Below are 21,308 nucleotides of genomic sequence, written 5' to 3'. Positions count from 1 at the left end.
TGGCTCCAGATCTGGCCTGGCCCCATGGCTGGCTCTGGGCCTGGCCATGCTGGCTCCAGATCTGGCCTTGCCCTGTGGCAGGCTCTGGGCCTGGCCACACTGGCTCCAGACCTGGCCTCACCCCATGGCAGGCTCTAGGCCTGGCCTCGCTGGCTTCAGACCTGGCCTCACTGTGCAGCAGGCTCCAGTCCCCGTCACCGTGGGCAGGACATATACAGAGGTTTCCATTTTTCCTTCCGTATTTTTTATTTTAAGTATAAGAAAACAGCACATGCCATTTGCAGAAGCTAGGAGCCTGATTCCCTAGCAGCAATGGATTTTATTTCCCCACCAAAAGCAGAGGCCCACAGCCTCATCATGGAGAGGGGGATCCGCTGCTCGAAGCACACTCTGGCCCCCTGTGCAGCGCAGAGGAGCACGGCGGCCATGAATGCTGCTGAGATCTCCCAGGACCCCCGGCGCAGGGAGCCAGACCCGGCCATATGGGCGGGGCTCCCTCTGACTCATCCCAGAAATTTTTCTTACATAGTATGTTGTTCAGAATTCCTGAGCATGTGCAGCAGGAGAGGCCTACTTTCAGGGAGAGTTCTTTAAAAATTCAAGGTGGATTTGGATTGGATCTGTCTGCCTCTCCCAAATACTGGCCGCTGCTGCCGCTGTCTTCTTGGTCTCTCCTAGAGTATGTTGTTGTTAAGAATTCCTGTGAATGTGCGGCAGGAACAGTCTACTTTCTGATCTCTTCTGGGATATCCCTCCTAAAAGCACTTTTCTTGCAGTGGCAGGCGCCATGCTGCCATCTTGCCTCTAATTCCGCTATTTTCTACTTTCTCTCCTGTATTTTAGATAGGAAGTCATGACTGCAAATGTCTTCATATGCTGCTGTACCAATTAGCTATTAACCCAAAAATCTGTTGTCCAGGGTTTCTCAGAGGGATGCATGTTCTATTTGGCTGCTGCCAACTGTCAGCGCTGCAGTCATGGTCACCACTGCAGCTGCAGCCACAGCCGCAGCCACAGCCATCTTTCTCCCTCTTCAATATTTTTTAATAAAAGAAAACAGTACGTGTCTTTTTGCAGAAGTTGGGGGCCCGAGTAATTAGCAGCAGTGGGTTTTATCTCCCGTCAAGAGTGGAGGCTTGCAGCTTCACCACTGAGAGCAGGTTCTGCTTCTCCAAGCACACCCCAGCCCCCTTTGTGGTGCAGTGGAGTGTGGTGGCCAGGAGTGCCTTTGTCTCCTCGGGCGCATAGCTTACTGGCTTACCCGAGTACGCGGGCCTCCCTCTGATGCGCCCCAAACCTTTTTCTTACGTAATATGTTATCCAGAGTTCCTGAGCATGTGGGGCAGATGCAGTCTACTGTCAGGGAAATTTCCTCAAAAGTTCAGGGTGGTTTAGATTTAATCTGTATGCCTCTCCCAAATATTGGCTGCTGCCGCTGCTGCCACCACCATCTTGGTTCTCCTTCCGAGCATTTTGCTTACATAGTATGTTGTCTGGAATTTCTGAGCATGTGGGGCAGGCGGAGTCTGTTTCCAGGGAGATTTCTCCAACAGTTCCAGGAGGGTTGGATTGGATCTGTTGCCTCTCCCGAATACTGGCCGCCTCAGCTGCCATCTTGGTTCGTCTCTTCTCTCTTATATTTTAGGTAGGAAATCATGGCTGGAAATGTCTCTGTATGTTGTCCCAATCAGATATTAACCCAAAATCTGTTGTCTGGGGTTTCTCAGAGGAATACATGTCCTATTCAGCCACTGCCAGCTTTTACCTCTGTGGTCACGGCTGCCACCATCTTCTTTCTTTTTTTGAAACAGGGTCTCACTGAGTTGTGAAGGGTCTCACTAAGTAGCTGAGGCTGTCCATGAACCGTGATCTTACAGTTTCAGCCTCCCGAATGCTGAGATTACAAGGGTGTGCCACTACACCTGGCCTTATTCTTTCTTTCTTTCTTTTTTCTTTCTTTTTTTTTGGGGGGGGTCTGGAGATAAAACCCAGAGGCATTCGACCTCCAAGCTACACCCCCTACCCTATTTTTTATTCTTTATTTTGAAACAGGGTCTCACTAAGTTGCAGACAGCCTCACTAAGTAGCTGAGGCTGTCCACGAAAGGCAATCCTCCGTCTCAGCCTCCTGGATGCTGGGATTACAAGCGTGCACCACCACGCCCAGCTTTATTCTTTATTTTGAAACAGGGTCTCACTAAGTTGCAGAGGGCCTCGCTAAGTAGCTGAGGTTGGCCACAAACCTGCGATCATCCTGGCTCAGCCTCTCAAATATTGGAATTACAAGCGTGTTCTACCATGAATGACTGACATAATTATTCCTAAGTCTTCCTGGTGAGCAAACCATGTTTTAGTAGCAACTTATCTAGTGTTAAACAACTAGTTTAAGTTTGGAGAGTCCAGAAATATGTGACTCCAATCCTCTTAACCACTGTCCTGTATAGTTGGCATGCCCACAAGGAAACTAAGGCATGACAAATAAACGTTGATGTATCTTAAATAAAAAATACATAATATAGTGTTATAAATTCTTCCATTCAGTTACTTGAAGCTTTTGTTTCCCATCAAACACCATTGTCTTCTTAAACTTTATTTACCTCTGTAATTAGGGTTTTCTTTTTTTTCTTCTGATTGTTTTTTTACTCTGAAACCATATTTCTTTTTTTCAGTTCTGGGGATGGAACCCAGGGGCATTCTACCTCTGAACCACACCCTCAGCCCTATTTTTCATCCTTTATTTTGAAACAGGGTCTTACTAAGTTGGAGAGGGTCTCACTAAGTAGCTGAGGCTGTCTGCAAACCCGGATCCTCCTGTCTCAGCCTCCCAAGTCCTGGGATCACAAGTGTGTGCCACCATGCCCGGCTCTCCGAAATTATTTTAAAACTCACTTTAGAGGCCTCAGAAGTCTAGAAGAATAAAGCTGCCCTGAGCTAGGCTTTTGGAGGTGGGCCAGTCGCCCTGGAAGGTGACTGCTGTGTGCCAGCTTTCTGTGTGACCTGTGGTCAAACTTGTACCTCACCAAGTGGATAGTCTCAGCTCCTGGGTATAGCGGGTAGAGTCTCAGCCCCTCTGAAGGTGTCTCAGTTGTAATTGCTGTAACCTGCAGTTACAGGAGGCTGTTAAGGAGCTGGAGACGGGAGATTGTCCTGGATTACGTAGGTGGGTCTAGTGTTTTCACTGGGGGCCCCCTCAAGAAAGGAAGACAGGCTTGTGAGATGGGGTGCCAAGATGGGAGCAGAGACTGGAGGGATGTGGGGCTGAGAGCCAGGGAATGTGGGCTACCTCTGGGGTCTGGCAAATACTAGGAGGACCCCCCTGCTGTCTCCTTGTAGACTTTTTTTTTTTTTTTTGCGGGTTTGGGGATGGAACCCAGGGGCATTCGACCTCCGAGCTATACTCCTGCCCTATTTTTTATTCTTTATTTTGAAACAGGGTCTCACTAAGTTGCAGAGGGCCTCACTAAGTACCTGAGGCTGTCCATGCACCGCGATCCTCCGGTCTCAGCCTCCCAAATGCTGGGATTACAAGCGTGCGCCACCACGCCCAGCTCCCCTTGTAGACTTCTGACCTTCAGCACTGTATGGTAGTAGATGCATACTATTTAATTTAATTTAATTTTTATTTTTTGCAGTATTGGGGATTGAACTCAGGGGCATTCTATCTCCAAGCTGCACCCCCAGCCCCATTTTTATTCTTTTATTTGAAACAGGGTCTCACTAAGTTGCCGAGGACCTCCCAAGTAGCTGAGGCTGGCTGCGAACCTGCGGTCCTCCTGCCTCAGCCTCTCAAGTACTGGATGCGCTTTATTTTTAAGCCGCTCAGTGCATGGAATTTTCTTTTGAACAGCTTTCTCAGCTTTCTAATACACTATGAATAGTCACACCCTTAAAGGGCAGAGGTCTGTTGTTACCCCTCCTATCATCTCCTGTCTCCTGTGGCCTCCTGGGCTTAGGTCTGAACCCTCAGCTCCATGGGGCGCTGCTTTAGGCTGAGCCTCTGGCTCCCTGCGGGGCTCTGTGTCCCTGTGGTGTGACAATGCTTGCTGACACTGTGGCTGCTTCCCGTGTGCCTGGGACTGACCCCAGTACCTTACTGCAGCTCAGTAACCATGGGGCCCATGCGTCAGTGAGGAGAGACGACTCAGGGTCACTGGGGAGCTGCTGGGCTCTGACCTCCTGGGCTGTGCTCACCAGTAATAATTTCCAAATCCACATCAGATTCACGGCCCATTAAAAATGCATTTTAGAGCCCAGTGTGGTGGCGCACGCTTGCAGTCCCCGCGCTTAGGAGGCAGAGACAGGAGGATCACGCAGGTTCAAAGCCAGTCTCTCTGGCATAACAGACTCTATTTCTAAATAAAAGTATAAAATAGGTCTGGGAGTGTAGCCCGGAGATAGAACGGTTTCCAGGAATCTCAGTACCACAAAAAAAAAAAAAAAAAAAAATGCATTTTAGAGGATAAAACTCGTGAAGACGATCTCCAAGGTGACTGTCATTTCTCTGCAATCAGTGATTGGAGTTTGTTTGTGGTAGTACTGAAATGATTCGTTTTTTCTTTTTGGGTCTGCTTTTAAAAATCTTTTTATTATCATACTTATTTAAGAGTTTGGCAAAACCTGCTATTTGCCTCTTCTATTACTTCAAAATTCGATTTGTGCAGCTAGATTATAGATGCCAGGCCATTTTGGTGTGGAATCTTACTTGAAAGAGGTAATAATCATTTTCATGCTCATTTGTTTATTAGGCCTTTTTTTGTTCAGAACATCAAAATATAGAGTTTATGGTTAAAAGCTGTACTAATGGATATTGAGTTAATTACTAGGCAGAGTTTGAATATGTCAGGATGACTCCTAGACACAGAAAATCAATATGTTGGAAAGGAAAAAATTTAGTCTTCCATTAGTATTGAGTAATTTTCTCCAAATGACTTTGATTTTGCCAGTGGGATTTACAATTCATTGCAGAATCTCACATGTGTAATTTAGATTGTGTTCAGCTAAACTGTCCTTAAAAAAAACCTTAGTTTACAGGTCAATATGCATTACAGAGAAAAATACAGTGTTGGTTTTCAGATTTGGTTCCCTGTGTGTTTCTTGTTCCTTGTAGGTACACCCCCGGACACGCTTAGAGAAGGAGGGCCGTTGGGCCGTGTCCTGCCCGCGAGTCTGGAAGCCAGCAGTGTGAAGAAGAGTCGTTGGGGGTTCTTGTTTACTGGGGTTGTCGGTGGGTCGCTGTTGGCGCTGTATGCTGTAGCTACACCATTTATCACACCAGCCCTTAGGAAAATTTGTTTGCCTTTTGTACCTGCAACCACAAAGCAGATTGAAAATGTCTTGAAAACGCTGCGACGCAGAAGAGGATCTCTGGTAGACCTTGGCAGTGGCGACGGTCGGATTGTGAGTTATGCCAAAACTTTTTAAGTTTGGAACTGGAATTGTTAAAATTTTTCTTTACACATCTTATAAAGTTTACCCAAGGACTTGCCAAGTCTGACAGTGTGAGAAAACGGTTGTTTCATTTTGTGTTTCTTTGGCTAAACATTTGACCATCAGCATGTGTTCGGAATTCATTTTTCTGAGATGTAATTTTTTCTTAAAAAGTACTCTGTAATCATGTCAGGTTAAAAAAAAAAGAACATTTAAATTGATAAGTGTCAAATGGTTAAAATTTTTGGAACTATAAAGGTGGCATAAAGAAGAAACATATTCAATTATGAAGTTTCACTGTTTTTACATTTTTACAGCTTAGAGGTTTGCTCTTACATTTCTCTATATTTATTCATGTATAAGTAATAGTTCTGATGGGATAATACAGAGTTAAAGTAAGGAAGAGAGCCTGGCATGGTGGTGCACGCTTGTTATCCCCGCGCTTGGGAGGCTGAGACAGGAGGATCACACAGGTTCGAAACCAGTCTACTTAGTGAGGCTCTCAGCAACTTACTGAGACCCTGTTTCCAAATAAAATATAAAAAAGGTCTGGGAGTATAACTCGGAGGTAGAAAGCCCCTGGGTTCCACCCCCAGTACCACCAAAAAAAAAAAAAAAAAAAAAAAAGTAAGGAAGAGGCAGCAATAAACCCCACTTAGCTAAAGACGAGACTTTTCAAAACTTCAGCTCTTTTTGGCCCTGGAAGATTCTTGTAAATAAAGAAGGGCCACTGCCAGGCAAATGAGAGTCCCTCGCTGGGCAGGGTGGCACGGTCCTTAGGCCTCCTTCCTATGGTGAGCCGCGGGGAGGGGGAGGCTGGAGTTCTGGGGCATGTGGTGTGCGGACCAGCAGACACACCTTGCCTGGCCCTGTGGTTCTGTGACTGACCTGGAGTAATTAGGAAGACATTCAAATGGGACTCATGTTTTTAATTTTTAAATTAAAATTTAAACGGTGATAAGATATATACACCATAGTATTTACCATCTTTTTATTTTTCGGTGGTAATGGGGGTTGAACCCAGGAGTAGTCTGTTTCTAAGTGATACCTCTAGCCCGTTTTATTTTGAAACAGGGTCTTGCTAAGTTTCTGAGGCTGGCCTCCAGCCTGCCTCAGCCTCCCATACACTGGGATCACAGGTGTGTGCCACCACACATGGCAATATTTACCATCTTTACCATCTTCAGTATGCAGTTCAGTGGTAAGAAATAGTCTCATTGTTCACGATTACCACCTCTATCTCCAGAACTTTTTGACCTTGCAGAATGGAAACTACAATTTATTAAATAATACCTCCCCATTTTCTTTCTTCCTCAGGCCTTGGCAACCCCTAGTGTTTATTTACTTTTTTATTTTATTGGTACTGAGGATTGAACCCAGGAGCATTTTATTTCTAAGCTACACCCCCTGCCATACTTTTTAATATAATTTTGAAACTAAGTTGCTAAGGGCCTTGTGAAGTTGCTGAGGCTGGCCTCAAACCTGCAATTCTCTTGTCTCAGTCTCCCAAGAATTGGGATTACAGGTGTGACTAGTGTTTATTTTTAAGAAATTGGGAGACATGTATTAATCCAGAGGAAGTATTTGGCCCATATTTGAATTTTGACATATTTTAACGGTACTTTTTTTTTTGCAGTACTGGGGATGGAACCCAGGGGCATTCTACCTCTGAGTGACACCCCAACCCTATTTTTTTTTTATTCTTTATGTTGAAATAAGGTCTCACTGAGTTGCAAAGGGCCTCACTAAGTAGCTGAGACTGTCAGCCAATTGCAATCCTCTTGTCTCAGCCTCACAAATACTGAGATTACAAGCGTGCTCCACCATGCCCAGCACCTTTCTGGTTTTTAAGAAAATGGTTTCCTATGGTACTGTAGTTACTGGGGAAGATACCTTAGGAGAGATAGCTCGGGAAGGTTGTCTGCTGGAGACTGGGGGCAAGACAGAATGAGTGGAGAGACCATAGGACCACCCCTCACCCTCTCCTGCCCTTGGGAGGCCGCTGGGATCCCACAGTTGACCTTATTTGAACTCATTATATTTTACTTTACCTGTTTTTAATTTAGCGTGAACGGTCCTTAAATACTAAGGGAAAGTGTAACTCATTCCTAATTCTTCACTGACTAGTTATTTTTATTGCATTTTATTACTTGTTAATGAAACCACCTTCCCAGGAATATTCATTTTGGCCACTGATTTGCTAGTCCACAGATGGAGAGGTGTGGCAGGTTCTCAGCAACGTCGTGTTGGACTTACCCAGGGTTTTGCTAAACTCAGTTAATTCCGCAGTTGTTCAAAGCAAACCTCAGTATCTCTTCTGATACTTGAGGTGAAATATTTGACAAAAGCCAGAAAACTTGATTTCAGACATACTGGCCATTGTCTTGTCAACAGTCTATCTAGCTTCAGAGATAGATTTTGTTTAATTTTTTTTTATTGGTGCACTGTAGTCATAACATCTTAGTGGGATAAAAGATGGTGGAGACATACACGCACACATCACCCAATTAGCCCTTACCCAATCCCCACCCCATTCCTTCTCCATCCCTCCTTCCCATGCTTGGCTTAGTGATTGACTTTGATATCTTTAAGTACATCATGTGCTTTAGTTTCTCTCTCCCCCCACCCCCATCCCCTCCGGTCGCCTTATTTGCTCATCTAAGAACAGAGATAGATTTTTTAAGCGGTGTTTTCAACAAAGATGTTTTAGGATCATAAACCCTGAATAGGAAATACTCGGGTCGTTTGACCATGTAAGATGACGTTTTCTTCTCTGGGATCTATCCCGGCCTCTCCAGGTGATAGCGGCTGCAAAGGAAGGATTCACAGCTGTTGGTTATGAGCTGAATCCATGGCTAGTGTGGTACTCCAGATACCGTGCTTGGCGAGAAGGCGTGCATGGCTCTGCCAAGTTTTATATTTCAGATTTGTGGAAGGTAGGTAAGGCGGGGAGTGGTCCTGGAGAAACGTAACCGAAGACCTTTCTATTCCTAACTAGCATGACTGACAACTAGAAAATGCACTGTAACCAGGTAAGTAAATCCAAGTGAATATTTTGCTGTAAATAAATGTAATTTTAACTGATAGATTTTACAACTAGACTCTAGAAGCTTAAAGTTTTTGATATGCTAGGACATGTGAATTCCAAGAATTTTATTGACTAAATTTAAATGTTCTCATTTTATTATGAAATGTTGAGATTTCTCATCTCATGTGGGAATCTTATAAATTATTCTTGATAAACATTTGCCTTTACCCTGCTCTGTGCATGTGTGTGCCTGTGTATGTTTGTGTGTTTGGAGGGAGACAGAGCTGGGTGATAAAGAATCCACTGGCCAAGCTGTCATGGTTACTTCCTACCCTCATGAAGTGTGAGGTACTTCCACACTTATTTTTATGCTTAAAAAACCCCTATAATTTTGCTTTAGGAATGATCCATAAAATGTCTTCTCTTAAATAAGAATTTCCCATTGTAATATTATCATCAGTAGCTTATAAAAATTCACTTGGGTTTTGCCTGCATTGTGTTTTCTACCATATATAACTAAACGGTCTCTCTATAGAGTAAATAAGGCTTTTATTGGGCAATAAAGTTTTTGACTGGCAAAGCACTCCCCCCCCCATTTTTCAACTGTTGAAGGGAACATCTTATGGCACTATTTTACATAGCATTTTAGAGAAGAGGGATTAGAATTCTAAGGATGGCTCAGCCTCAGACACGTGGCTCTGAAATCCCTCGAGTTCTTGCTAAGCTGGTTTGGCATTTAATGGCGTAGGTGGGAATGTGTGGTCAATAGCCGGTCTGGGATTCCCTGGCCTTTCTGAGAACATATGGTTCCTCAGGCCTACCCTGCTCAGAGTCCCTGTGAGGATGACATGAAATGAGCTCCAGGGAAGTGTTCAGAAAGTGGATGCCTTGGACTAGCAGAGTGTACGCGGGAGCCTGGGTGCACTGCGCTAGCGGGATGATCCAGGGAGCCTGGGTGCACTGCGCTAGCATAAATGAACACTTGAGCGTGGTACCCTTTTCCTTGGGTAGTTTTAAAGAGGGCCACTTGTTTTGGGAGTTTGTAAAAGCCTGGCACTTAGAGAAGTGGGAAATTGCTGGTCACTTCTGTGAACTAAGCTAAGTTGAACGCCTGGCTTTTGAGAATTAATCTACCCATTTTTCCACCTTGCTAGGTCACCTTTTCGCAGTACTCGAACGTCGTCATTTTCGGTGTGCCTCAGATGGTGAGTATGCACCCGTCTGTCTGGGGCAGGTGTCGCAAGCCCTCCAGCACCAGCACGCTGCCACTCACCCCTGTGCAGAGGGAGCCCCGGGGGCTTGCAAGGAACACTGGATTTTTCAATTCCTGGTTTAATAAAATACTTTGGGGTCGTAAAAGTTTAATCACAAAAGATTAAGCCATATATTTAAACTTTTGTTTCAGATAAAAAATCTCAGTGACCTACCTAAACCTTAAAACTTCCCGTTGGAAAACCACTTTTAATTTTATTTGTTAAATGTAGTTTGTGATTTCATGGCTGCTCTTTAGACCCAGCCGAAATCACTAGGGGAAGTTAATGGGATGTTCCCTTTGAACTGATCATTCCTCCAATTTTGCAGGAAGATAATTTTCAGGGTGGATGAGCATTGACTACTTTCAATTTACCTCAATTGACTGATTTGTGGAAGAACTGAGTATTGAACTTTGATTATGTACTTGGAAAAGTGAAAACCCCACAGCATTGTACTGAAAATGGCCCTCTTCCGTTGATGGAAAGAGTCAGGGCAGGATGCTTCTGCAGTAGTTGCTGGTTACAGACCAGAGCAGGAAGCCCCTTTTTACTTTTCAAAGTCTATAATTGTAGTCATAATAATCTTGGCAGAATTGGATGTTTGCTGAAATGACATTATAAAGCTGATACACTTTTTAATTTAAAAAAGGAAAATTTACTTTTTTTGTTTTATTCAGACTTTGATCTTTATATAAGATAGTACAGTGCTTGAGGAATTTATTCTTCCTATTAGAACCTTCAAGTGTAATGCCATGTTATTTACTTATTTTTGGGGTACTGGGGATTGAACTCAGGGACATTCTACCTCTGAGCTACCCCGCCCCAGCCCTTTTAATTTTTTATTTTGAAAGGAGGCTTTGCTAAATTGTGAGGTGGACCTAGCACCTGCAGTCCTCCTGTCTGAGCCTCCCATGTACTGGGAATACAGGTGAGCACCACCGTGGCCAATTTCACATTCTTTAATTTTTGAAGACATTTAGAATGCTTTTGTTCTTGGAAGGTGACATTATTTTGTTCCGTATGTATCCTGGAAGGTGACAGTGTTCTGTGTGTTTGTGATTCTCACTAGGGCTCAGATTGAGACCAAACTTGGGTACTACTCTTGTTCTAGAAGTGAAAATGGGTAGAAGGGCATGCTCCCTTGCCTTTTGAGAAATGATTTGGGATCAGGATTGATATTGACTTTAGATGGTGATATACTAATTATTATCTTTAGGATTTCCTTCTGAAGTGGGGTAATTAGAAGTTTGGAGACAGGTAAATTTAATTTGGATTTCATGCTTTATAAAAATAGAAAGTTATTTACTGGGCATCTCTGCTGTTCAGAGATGAGAGGATGAGCTGAGATTCGGATCTTGAAGCCTGGGCTTTCTTGTCCAGTGGGGGGCAGCAGTGGCCTTTGGTAATGCTATTGCTACCTAACCCGCTGGCCACTTCTGCTTCCTATCGCATTTGAGGTGAGGATGGTGTTAGCTGTTCACTCAGGGATAAAAGTCTTATTATTTCAATAAATGCTTTTGCAATATTTTTTTTATTTTTATTTTTATTTTTTTTTGGTGGTGCTGGGGATTGAACCCAGAGGCAGAATGCCTCTGGGTTATACCTCCAGCACTTTTCAATTTCTTTTGGCAGCAGGGTCTTGCTAAGTTGCTGAGAGCATTCCTAAGTTGTTGAGGCTGGCTTCAAATCTGTGATCCTCCTGTGTCGGCTTCCCAAGTACTGGAATTACAGGCATGTGCCACCATACCTGGCTTGCTTTTGCAATTATTGCCCATCCTTCAGTACACAGAGAAATCCTGGCCAAGGACCTTGAAGCACTTCACTATTCCCCCCCCCCAAAAAAAAAAAAAGGAGTGCAGCTGACATAGAAGTAGCGCCTGTCATTAGATTCGGCTAGCCTGCGTTTTCCATGCGGGCGGGGTGATCAGGGTGCAGGAGGGCCCCAATGGCTTCTGTTGGTCTGCAAGGCTGTATTCAGTGTGCGGAGGGCTCCACGTTCAGTCTTCTCAGTGTGCAGAGGGAGCATATGCTCACTGGGAGGTCAGAGGCAGCTCTGTCCTCAAGCGTGGCGGGACTCTGCTGAAAGGGATCCGCAGTGTGTGAGCCCTGGTCACTCCAGTCACGTCAGGAAGCGCTTCCCCTGAGACCTTACCTGATGCATGGGGGCTGTTTGGAGAGCCAGTAGGGACCCCAGAGAAGTGCTGAGGCCGGAACCTGGTGCCATCCAGCCTCGGCTCTCAGCTGTGTGGAACTAAGCTGACCTCACAGCTGAGCCTTCAAGCCAAGTATGTGGTGAATGGGATGAGGAGTCCCACTGGGGTTTGCTAACTGCAGGAGGAAGAGCGCAGATATCTGCACTTAACATGAGCTTATGCACCAAGAGCATCTTCTTAAAGCCCAGAGCAGACCAGTCGTGTCCTGTTTAAAACGTGACTTCTTGCTGCTCTTCAGAAGAAGTCCTGGACACTCCGTGTGGCCCCGGCTCACCTCCAGCCTGGCCTGGGCCATGCTGCCCTCTGTCCTGTTGGTCCCTGGCCCTGGCTGTGCTTCTCTTCCTGGAGCCGGGGGCCTCCTCCCTGACGTCAGCCTTGCTCTGGCCTGGGGAGCGCCTGCTGGTGGCTCTTGGGCCAGTTGTCCTTTCCTCTGACGCTGTCCTTGCTCCCCCAGGGAGGCTCGTGCAACCCTCCCTCTCTCCCACTCCTGCAGCTCCTGATTCTCCATCTGGAGATGAGTAGCTGCGCCCTCCTCTGCCTCCTGGCCTCGTGGTGTTTGTGGTGTGCAGGGCACCATGAGCTCGGGTGTGCATGGACACAGAGCGACCCCTCAGTTAATACTTGCAGGATGAATGGCTTGGGTGTGAACATGCCCATGGCCCACACTTCTTCCAGAAGACCATTAATTGTCATAACTTCACAAAGTGACTCTTTAATTGTAGTTACAAAGTCTGTTGTGAATCAGTGAAGGGAAATGTTATTTTCTGGTAAAGAAAAATGAGTCATGACGGCATTACTTATCCTTCCTTCCATCATTCAACTAGCGTGGCCACCCCATACGTGTTTTATCATCTGGAATTCTTAGCAAACAGTAGAAAAGCCCCTGCCCTGAGGTGGTTCTCTGCTGAGTGGAAAGAGCATCTCTTAGAGGAGACGCCTACATAAACTCTATTGTCCAGTGCAAAGGAATGAGCGCTATGGACTAGTCAAAAGCAAGGGAGCCGGGGTGGGCTCACTGTCCTTGCAATGGTGAGGTTGGAGGAGAGAGAACAGTGGCCCAGGCCCGGGACCGGCAGTTGTGATGGCGCTAAGGGCTGTGCTTGTGGGGGACGAGGAGCAGCAGGCAGGTGGAAGTGGCACTGAGTGGGGACAGATTCAGAGAGGAAAAAGGGCCAAGGGTGGAGGACAGTGCAACTGCGAGCCACTGAGGGGCGGACAGAGGGCTTCAGGCCTGGCTGGGCTGGTCAGGGTCACAGGCCCCACATGGAGATGAGACCCAAGGCGCCCACGGTGGAGCTAAGAAGCAGGTTGTGTGTGCTTGAGGGTGTCCAGGCCACGGTGTTGGGGCTTGGACCAGAGAGCAGCAGGGGAAAGGTCAAAGGCTGCCAAGGTGTCTGCTGAGCTCCGGGGTGTGGGGAATTGCTGTCAGCTGAGCTGAGGGAGGTCCAGGCAGGGCTGACTGCAGAAATTCAGCTTGGATACATGTTGGGGCTGTTGGGCTGGCAGTCATGAGTTAGGAGCCTGGGGTTGGGGAGAGAGGGCAACCAGGGGAGGTGTGGTAGGTATCAGTGCTCCCACGGTGCTAGGGCCTAGGAGTGGCTGCGGTTGCCCGGAGGCTACCCAAGGTGTGGGTTGTGGCTCTAATAGTTGAGGTCTGGGGCATGAGGGGCATCATGGTGGCTAGGGACATCTCTGGCCTGTAGCTGAGCAGAACAAGGGTTTGTGGGAGGAAGAGGTCCTGGAGATCTGCTGCAACTGCCTATGGCTGACGTGCCTCATGCCTTTGAGATGGGTCCAACTTGTGTCTAAAGTTCAAAGATATAATTAGAATATGATGAGTTTGTGTCACTTTGAAATCTATAATGGTATGAATAATTTTGAATTCCATTATACAAGTACAACACATCACTGCTTCTCTTTGTGTATGATATCAAGAACCAGATTCGTTGCATATTTATGTGTAATTTAGTCAGTTAATTTCTTATGATTGGAATAGTTCCTTTCATTTTTAGGTTTATCTTGACTTAGCATGTGACAATCATTTGGAAATAAAAGAAACTATAAAAGAGAAAAGAATAATAGTAATATGAATAAGTTTACAATTATCCTTTTTATGAACAAAATTACCATAAGAAACCTCTGATATTTTGGAAAAACACACATTGTCTCCTTCTTTGCTTATTTAATTTTTCCCTCAAGGAATAAAACATTAAAACATTTTTTTTTTGCTGGCTGTTAGAAGAATAGAAATCTTCCATCCTTAATAGAATTTACCCTTTGTTATTTTGGTGTTGATTCTAATGGTTTCGTGGTTCACTCTAGCCAGCGGCCATGTGGTGTTCTCTAGGCCTCTTTTATAAGACAGAGGTCAGGAATAAAGCCTTCGCAGAAGCACTGTCGATTCACTCATCTTGCTTTAGTTTAGGGCATTTTACACTCCCAGCCCTATTTTTATTTTTTATTGGAAACAGGGTATCACTAGTTCTAGAGGGCTTTACTAAGTTACTGAGGCTGGCCATGAACCTGGGATCCTTCCATCTCAGCTACCCAAGTACTGGTAGTTGGTTACTTTGAAAGGAAGACGTTTTTGCTCATACCTTGCTTTTTCACTAAGAGGAACCAGGACTCTTTGAGAAATATCTGGCTTAGGGCTGGGGAAGGGAAGACACACACGCCTAGAACATTCTGTTGAGTTAGGCTTAAGGACACACTCAAAATACTTAATGGGATCCTGTCTAGAGGGCAGAGAGGCCAGCTGTAGGAGACTTTCAGTGACCAAATTAGGACAGTCCTAGCATTAGAATAAACAAGGCTGGTAGTGGATGGAGTGAGAATGTAGGCCTTCATGGTTAGGATAGTTATGGGTAGAGGGAGACAGGGAGAAAGGCAAGTGCTTCCGTAGAGTACCACACTGACTGCATTCTTGTAGAGAAACGATGGTTTCTACAATGGTTGCCACTTTGCAACCATTCTAGTAATAACTGACGCAGGCCAGAGTCATCAGTGAATGCTACTGCTCGTACAGGCTGGTCTGACGAGCAACAGGACGGTCACATCATCTCAGAGCATCCCCTCACCAACTGCTCACTCACTGCAGAAGCGGAGATGGTGACGTCAGCTGGTTAGCGTCACCGTTGAGAGCAGAGGGGCCGCCTGGCCTCTGGACCCCTTCTAGATAAGCTCACACCCCACAGCCGGGGAGGGGTCACAGGAGCAAGCCTCAGAGGGAGCAAGGTGAGGGCGTTTTCACTTACTGTCATTAGAGAAACCGAAAGATGGGAACCATTCCAGATCAGATCAAAAGAGGTCCAGGAAATAGACAAATGCAAAAAGTGACCCTGGCTGGCTCCTGCCCTGGGGGATCCTGATATAGGTAGGACACTGTTGGGACAGAAAAAAAAAATCGGAGCTTTCTTGGAATTATTATTGTTGGAATATAATAATAATTTTTTTAATGTGATGATAATGCTGAGAACATGTAAAAAAATAGTATTTGTCTTAGAAAATATGTAATGAAGTATCAGGGGGGTAAAGGGACACATTGTATACGACCTCTTCTCCAGTGATGTAGAAAAGTTGTTCATTGAGGAGGAGGAGTCAATATAATAAAGTCCATGTGACCAAACGGTGGGAGCTGATGGACTGCTAAAGGCACACAAGAGTTCTTTGTTCTGTTCTTGCAACTTTTCTGAAAACCTGAACTTATCTCAAAATAAGTTAAAAGAAGAAAAAAAAGTGTTATTAGGATAAAAAGGCATTAATATGTTTTTAGGAACTACAGATAAATTTTTAAGCAGCTGTTTACTTGCTGATGTAGTTAAAATGTCAATACTTTTAACAAACAGTAAAATTCCTTTATTGGTAAAATGTTTAAGTAGACAAATAATTTAAAGTTGCTTCTTCTTTCAATTACTGCTACATCATGAGTCCAGACAGATAACTGGAAATTTATGATACATGTCTGCTCAAAATGGCATATTTTATAATTGATAGTAGAAAATGTTCTTTTAACTGCTGTCAATGCGTCTTCTGCATGTTGGTGGATTGTTTGATAATGTATTTGTGCCTCCAAGTGATCTTATTCACGTATTTCCCAGGACGCTTGCATGCAGGGCATTTGGGAGTCGTCCCTCTGCCTCTCTCTCACTGAGGTGTTGGCTCTCCTTCCCGACAGATGCCACAGCTGGAGAAGAAGCTTGAACTTGAACTTGAGGATGGTGCCAGAGTCATTGCTTGCAGGTTCCCTTTCCCTCACTGGACCCCAGACCATGTCACTGGAGAGGGGATAGACACCGTGTGGGCTTATGATGTGAGAACCCGTAGAGAACGGGAAAAGAGGCCCTGAAAAGCTACGCCTCTGCGCTTGCTCATCCAGACACTTCACGGAGAGTGCTGTTTAACGTGGCGGTGGTTTTCTTTGATTCTGTAAAGACTTAACAGCAGCGTCTTTACCAACAGAGCCTATTTTTCTTTGGTATGGAATGAGAAATTGTTATTACTTTTCTTAGAGAAAACAAGTAGAAGAAAAACAGATTTAAAATCCACTTTTTATTTTCTTTTTGGTACTGGGGATTGAAACTAGGGGTATTCTACCTCTGAGACATACCCCCAGCCCTATTTTAGTTTTTACTTTGAAACAAGGTCTTGCCAACTTGCCGAGGGGCTCGCTAAGTTGCTGGCCTTGCACCTGTCATCTTCCTGTTTCAGCCTCCTAAGTATTGGACTTAATGGAATATTCTTTAAAATTTGCTCTTGTCTTTTTCTGCACGTGGATGTATGCACATATGAATACGTGATGGTTATGTTCATGGGTAGGGAAAATGTCAACAGTTCTTTACAATAGACAATATAATTTAATGCCACAGCTGAGAAATGAGTTTTAAAGAGAGTATATATTAGCAAATGTTTGTAACTTTTTAAGATGTATCTCTTTCTTTTCTGTACTTTATGGCAAAATTAATTTTCTGAAGTGTTCAGAGAGGCGTTTGTAACATTTTTAGGAATACTTTGCTCCAGCACTAGTGGGTTACCATGTTTTCTTGGATCTGATATGTATATGTTTATACATGTGTGTCAAGGAGTGTGTACATACATGTACGTATTTTAACATTTTTGATATTGTGACATACCTTTCACCTCAAGGTGTTTTATATCTTTAATTGGCTGCATTTCACATCTTGATACAGTACTACTATCAGTCACATCTTAGATTTGAAAAATAAGACATTCAGAGAAGATTCATGATGTCGTGGAGTAACTAGCAATGACTTAATAGTGAAGCCCTGACTGTGGGCTTTGGCCTGAGCCTGGCCTCGTTCAGGTCCCTGGTGTGTCACCAGCAGGAGTCCTCCGACGGTCAGTGATGTGCGGTCTCTGGGCCCAGGCTTCCTGGGCATCCCTGCCAGTGCCGTAATGACCCACTGAACAGGGGTCTGTGGACCAATTTGTTAAGCTCCCAGCACATAGACTTTGGTCTACAAATGGTATTTATTATGTTAGGCACTAAGGGAAACCTTACTTGGAAGTTGCAGATTATTTCTTTTGGTTTTTTTATTTTATAAGAGTAAGCATTTATCTACTATTTCTCATTCATGAGAAGAGACTTCACTGATTTAATGAATGACAAGGGTTTTAGCCGGGTGTGGTGGCGCACGCTTGTAATCCCCACGCTTGGGAGGCTGAGACAGGAGGAGCGCACAGGTTCGAAGCCAGCCTCAGCTACTTAGTGAGGTTCTCAGCAATTTATTGAGACCCTGTTTCCAAATAAAATATAAAAAAGGTCTGGGAGTATAGCCCGGAGGTAGAAAGCCTCTGGGTTCCACCCCCAGTAACACCAAAAAAAAAAAAAAAAAAAAAAAGACAAGGGTTTTGAAACTTGAATTTGAGTACATGAGCTTCATATATCTGAACCCTCAATATTAAAATAGTGACTCAACTTGAATAATCTATCAAACCCGCAGTCATTTATCTGGACCTGAAATACTTAACTGTCTTAATGGAGATTTAATAAAATAGATGGTCGCACCTTTAATGAGACTGGTAAAGGTATGATCAGCTTGATAATTTTTGTCTAAATGAGAATGATCTGGGGATAACATCCACTTATCCACTCATCCACTCATTCATTCATTCATTCAGTTGTTTGTGCACTCATTTGTTCCACTCATCTGTGATCCACTATGCAGTTCCATGGTGGGTAGACCTGCCTGTGGCCTCACAGAACTCCTCCTCTATAAGAGGAGACAGACATCTACGCAAGACATTTTGCATGTGTGACGTTCTCTGAAAGAAAGGAGCTGTGATGGTGGGGAGCAGCTGTGTTGGGTGAGGGATGAGTGCTGTTGGGTCATTGGTTGCTGCCTTCTACCCCCTTCCCAATGCCCTGGTGTCCGCGAGAGTGAGATCTCCCCCATCGTGGGCGGCTTTGGTGGGAAGGTGGCTCTTGTGTCTGGCTCTTACTGTCACCTTCCACTCCAGCCAGACCTCACTGGCTCCTGGCCATGTGAGGAGGAGTTGCTCCTGGCCATGAAGATAGTGGGTAGATGCAGGGTTCGTGGGACATTGCAGGTGCTTTTCCAGGTATATTCCTGCTGGGTTTGCAGAGGCACCCGGCTCTGTACAGTCATCTCTTGCCTGTGTGTGTGTGTGGGGTGGGGGGGCGCATGCTACTGGGGATGAAACCCAGGGGCATTCTACCTCTGAGCCTCATCCCCAGCCCTATTTTTTATTCTTTTTTTTTTTTTTTTTTTTGGTGGTACTGGGGTTCCTGGAAGCCCTTCTACCTCCGGGCTACACTCCCAGACCTATTTTATACTTTTTATTTGGAAACAGGGTCTCTTAAGCCAGCGCGGCTGGCTTCAAACCTGCGTGATCCTCCTGTCTCAGCCTCCCAAGCGCGGGGATTACAAGCGTGCGCCACCACGCCCGCTTGTTTTTTATTCTTTATTTGAAACAGGGTCTCACTAAATTGCAGAGGGCCTCACTAAGTAGCTGAGGCTGTCCACGAACCACGGTCCTCCTGTCTAAATCTCCCAAATGCTGAGATTACAAGTGAGTGCCATCACCTCTGGCTAACTTGCCAGTTTTGGAGTCTCCCCTTTAGCTTCTCACGAATTAGATGGGTGCGCCTGTCAACCTCAGAGTAAAATGGCCATTTCATAAATGTGTTAGAATTCAGAGAGCTGTAAGACCTTGCATTTCTTCTTAAAATTGTAGCTTGTTAAGTTAACTGTACAATAAGAATTTTCCTCTCTTATTGAGGTTATATGGCTTCTGGCTTGTGTGAATTTTTATTGACACTAGGGTAAGAATGGTGGTTAAATTTGCTCATCTCACAAGGCAAGGAATGAGAACTACTGTGTTGGGTGTTGAAATAGGGTCCATAAATGTCTCAGCAGATGGAAATCAGAGGCCAGTTCAATGGGACAAAATTTAGAGTTGAAGGAAGAATAGGGGGGCTTAGGTGTAGCTCAGGGGTAGAAAAATTGCCTAGAATGTATGAGGTCCTGGGTTCAATCCTCCGTACCACTCACCAAAGCAAAACAAAACAAAAAACCAACAACATAGAGCCTAGAGGTGATGTTGCTCTGCAGGAGTCTTGGTGAGCAGACTGGGGTTCCCACTGGCACTCTAGACCAATGACTTGAGGATGTTCCCATCTGAATTCATCTTTCTCCAGAAGTGTGGTGCCTGCGTGTGACTGCTGTGTCCTTCAGGTTAGACCTTCTGTAGGATCTGGCATCAAGACTCCTACATACGTTTAGCTCCATCAAGTGAATTTGAGACCAAGTTAAGAGATTTAAGAAACGAGCTCCTCTTCCAAACACACTTTTCCTAGTGCTGGGAGAGGGTATACACTATGGCAAGTCATAGCCAAACAACAGAAGAAATGCACGATTCCCGATGTTTGAACCACATAGCTGGACAGATGTGGTGCACACTTGTAATCCCAGTTCTTGGGAGGCTGAGACAAGAGGATCACAGGATTAAGGACAGCTGCTGCAAGTAGTGAGACTTTCATCAACCTAACAAGATCCTGTTTTAGAGTAAAAGCAAAATAGGAGAGCTGGGCATGGTGGTGCACACTTTAAATCCCAGTATTTGGGAGGCTGAGACAGGAGGATTATGGTTTGCAGACAGTCTCAGCTACTTAGTGAGGCCCTTTACAACTCAGTGAGACCCTGTTTCAAAGTGAAGAATAAAAAATAGGGCTGGGGGTGTACCTTGGAGGTAGAATGCCCCTGGGTTCCGTCCCCAGTACTGAAAAAAAATAGAGTATATTTTTATACCCTATAGAGGGTATAACTTGGAGGTAGACTGTCCCTGGATTCAATTCCCAGTATCACAAAAACAAACACACACACACACACACACACACACACACACACACACACACACACACACGGATGCTGAATAGCATCCTTCTGCCATAATACTTTTCCTGATGGCCAAAAGTATAAAAGACCTGTTGTGAAGAAAGAAACACCCTAAAGGTCAACAGTCTTCTAAGTTTGTGCTATAATATGTGTTCTTAGCACCTGCGAAGCACACTTAGGGAAGACCTCTTATCACTGCAGAGCAGATGACAGGAGTCCACTTGAGTCTCAGCAGACAGACTTGGAGCACACCGTGCTTGAGCAGTGTCTTGTCGCTTTGGGGGCCTTCTGTGCTATAGAGTGTCCAGACTGCATAAGATGTGTGGCGTCCTCTGGACTGGGTAGAGTGTGCCTCACTTAACTGGGCAGCCAAGTGTGCACGCTCGGCTTGCCTCCTACCCTGCGGCCATCTCTTCTGTCTTGTTATCAGAACCCCCACTTGTTCAGTTGCCTGGCATCAGTGTGTTCAGGGATAATGGGTCCAGCCAACAGTGGGACCCCATCCCCCTTTGCCATGAGTGTCATGGTGGACACAGAGCACATGAACCAGTTCCTGCCTTTGAGAATTAGGAATCTCGAAGCATTGGGAAAGACTTTTACTACTAATTGACTAGATGCTTGAGGAGCAACCACCCTTCCTGGCTTTGAACATGCTCTAGAAGGTAGCAATTCTTGAAACTAGCAGCCATTCTGTAGCCACGAGGAGGAATCTGTTGGTGAAAGCCCGGATGCTGAAGCTGGTGGAGCTGAAAGGAAGGTCTAGGTGATGGTGCTGGGCTGGTGAGCTGACCCTGAAGCCCTCCTCTTTTAAGGTGAAGCAATAGATTGTGCTATTTTGAGCTTTTATATCTGTGCTGTGTTAGGTTCACCCTGCTTGTTCTTGCTAGGTAGGAGGCTTGTAGAGCTGAACTGGGTGAATGGAGCCAGCAGTATGGAATTGCGGGTCCTGAGGCCACTGTGGCTGTCTGGTGAAGATTACAGGAAGCAAGATTCCTAGGACGATTGAGAGATGT

At 45.1% G+C, this 21,308-nt stretch overlaps 1 protein-coding gene across 1 annotated transcript; it reads left to right on the top strand.

Annotated features, from left to right (window-relative positions):
- Nucleotides 1–1,313: 1,313 nt before the first annotated feature.
- Nucleotides 1,314–16,265, top strand: ATPSCKMT (ATP synthase c subunit lysine N-methyltransferase; the record flags this gene model as incomplete). The annotated part of the gene is made up of 5 exons (XM_080698402.1): nucleotides 1,314–1,404; nucleotides 5,107–5,396; nucleotides 8,225–8,362; nucleotides 9,609–9,659; nucleotides 16,095–16,265. 5 exons carry the CDS (start codon nucleotides 1,314–1,316, stop codon nucleotides 16,263–16,265), a joined length of 741 nt encoding a protein of 246 aa, XP_080554528.1.
- Between the last annotated feature and the right edge of the window lie 5,043 nt (nucleotides 16,266–21,308).

Source organism: Muscardinus avellanarius, assembly GCF_963383645.1.
Source record: "Muscardinus avellanarius genome assembly, chromosome: 1".
Lineage (NCBI taxonomy): Eukaryota > Metazoa > Chordata > Mammalia > Rodentia > Gliridae > Muscardinus > Muscardinus avellanarius.
Note: the sequence above shows the minus strand (reverse complement) of the source record. Positions and strands in the feature narration are given on the sequence as shown.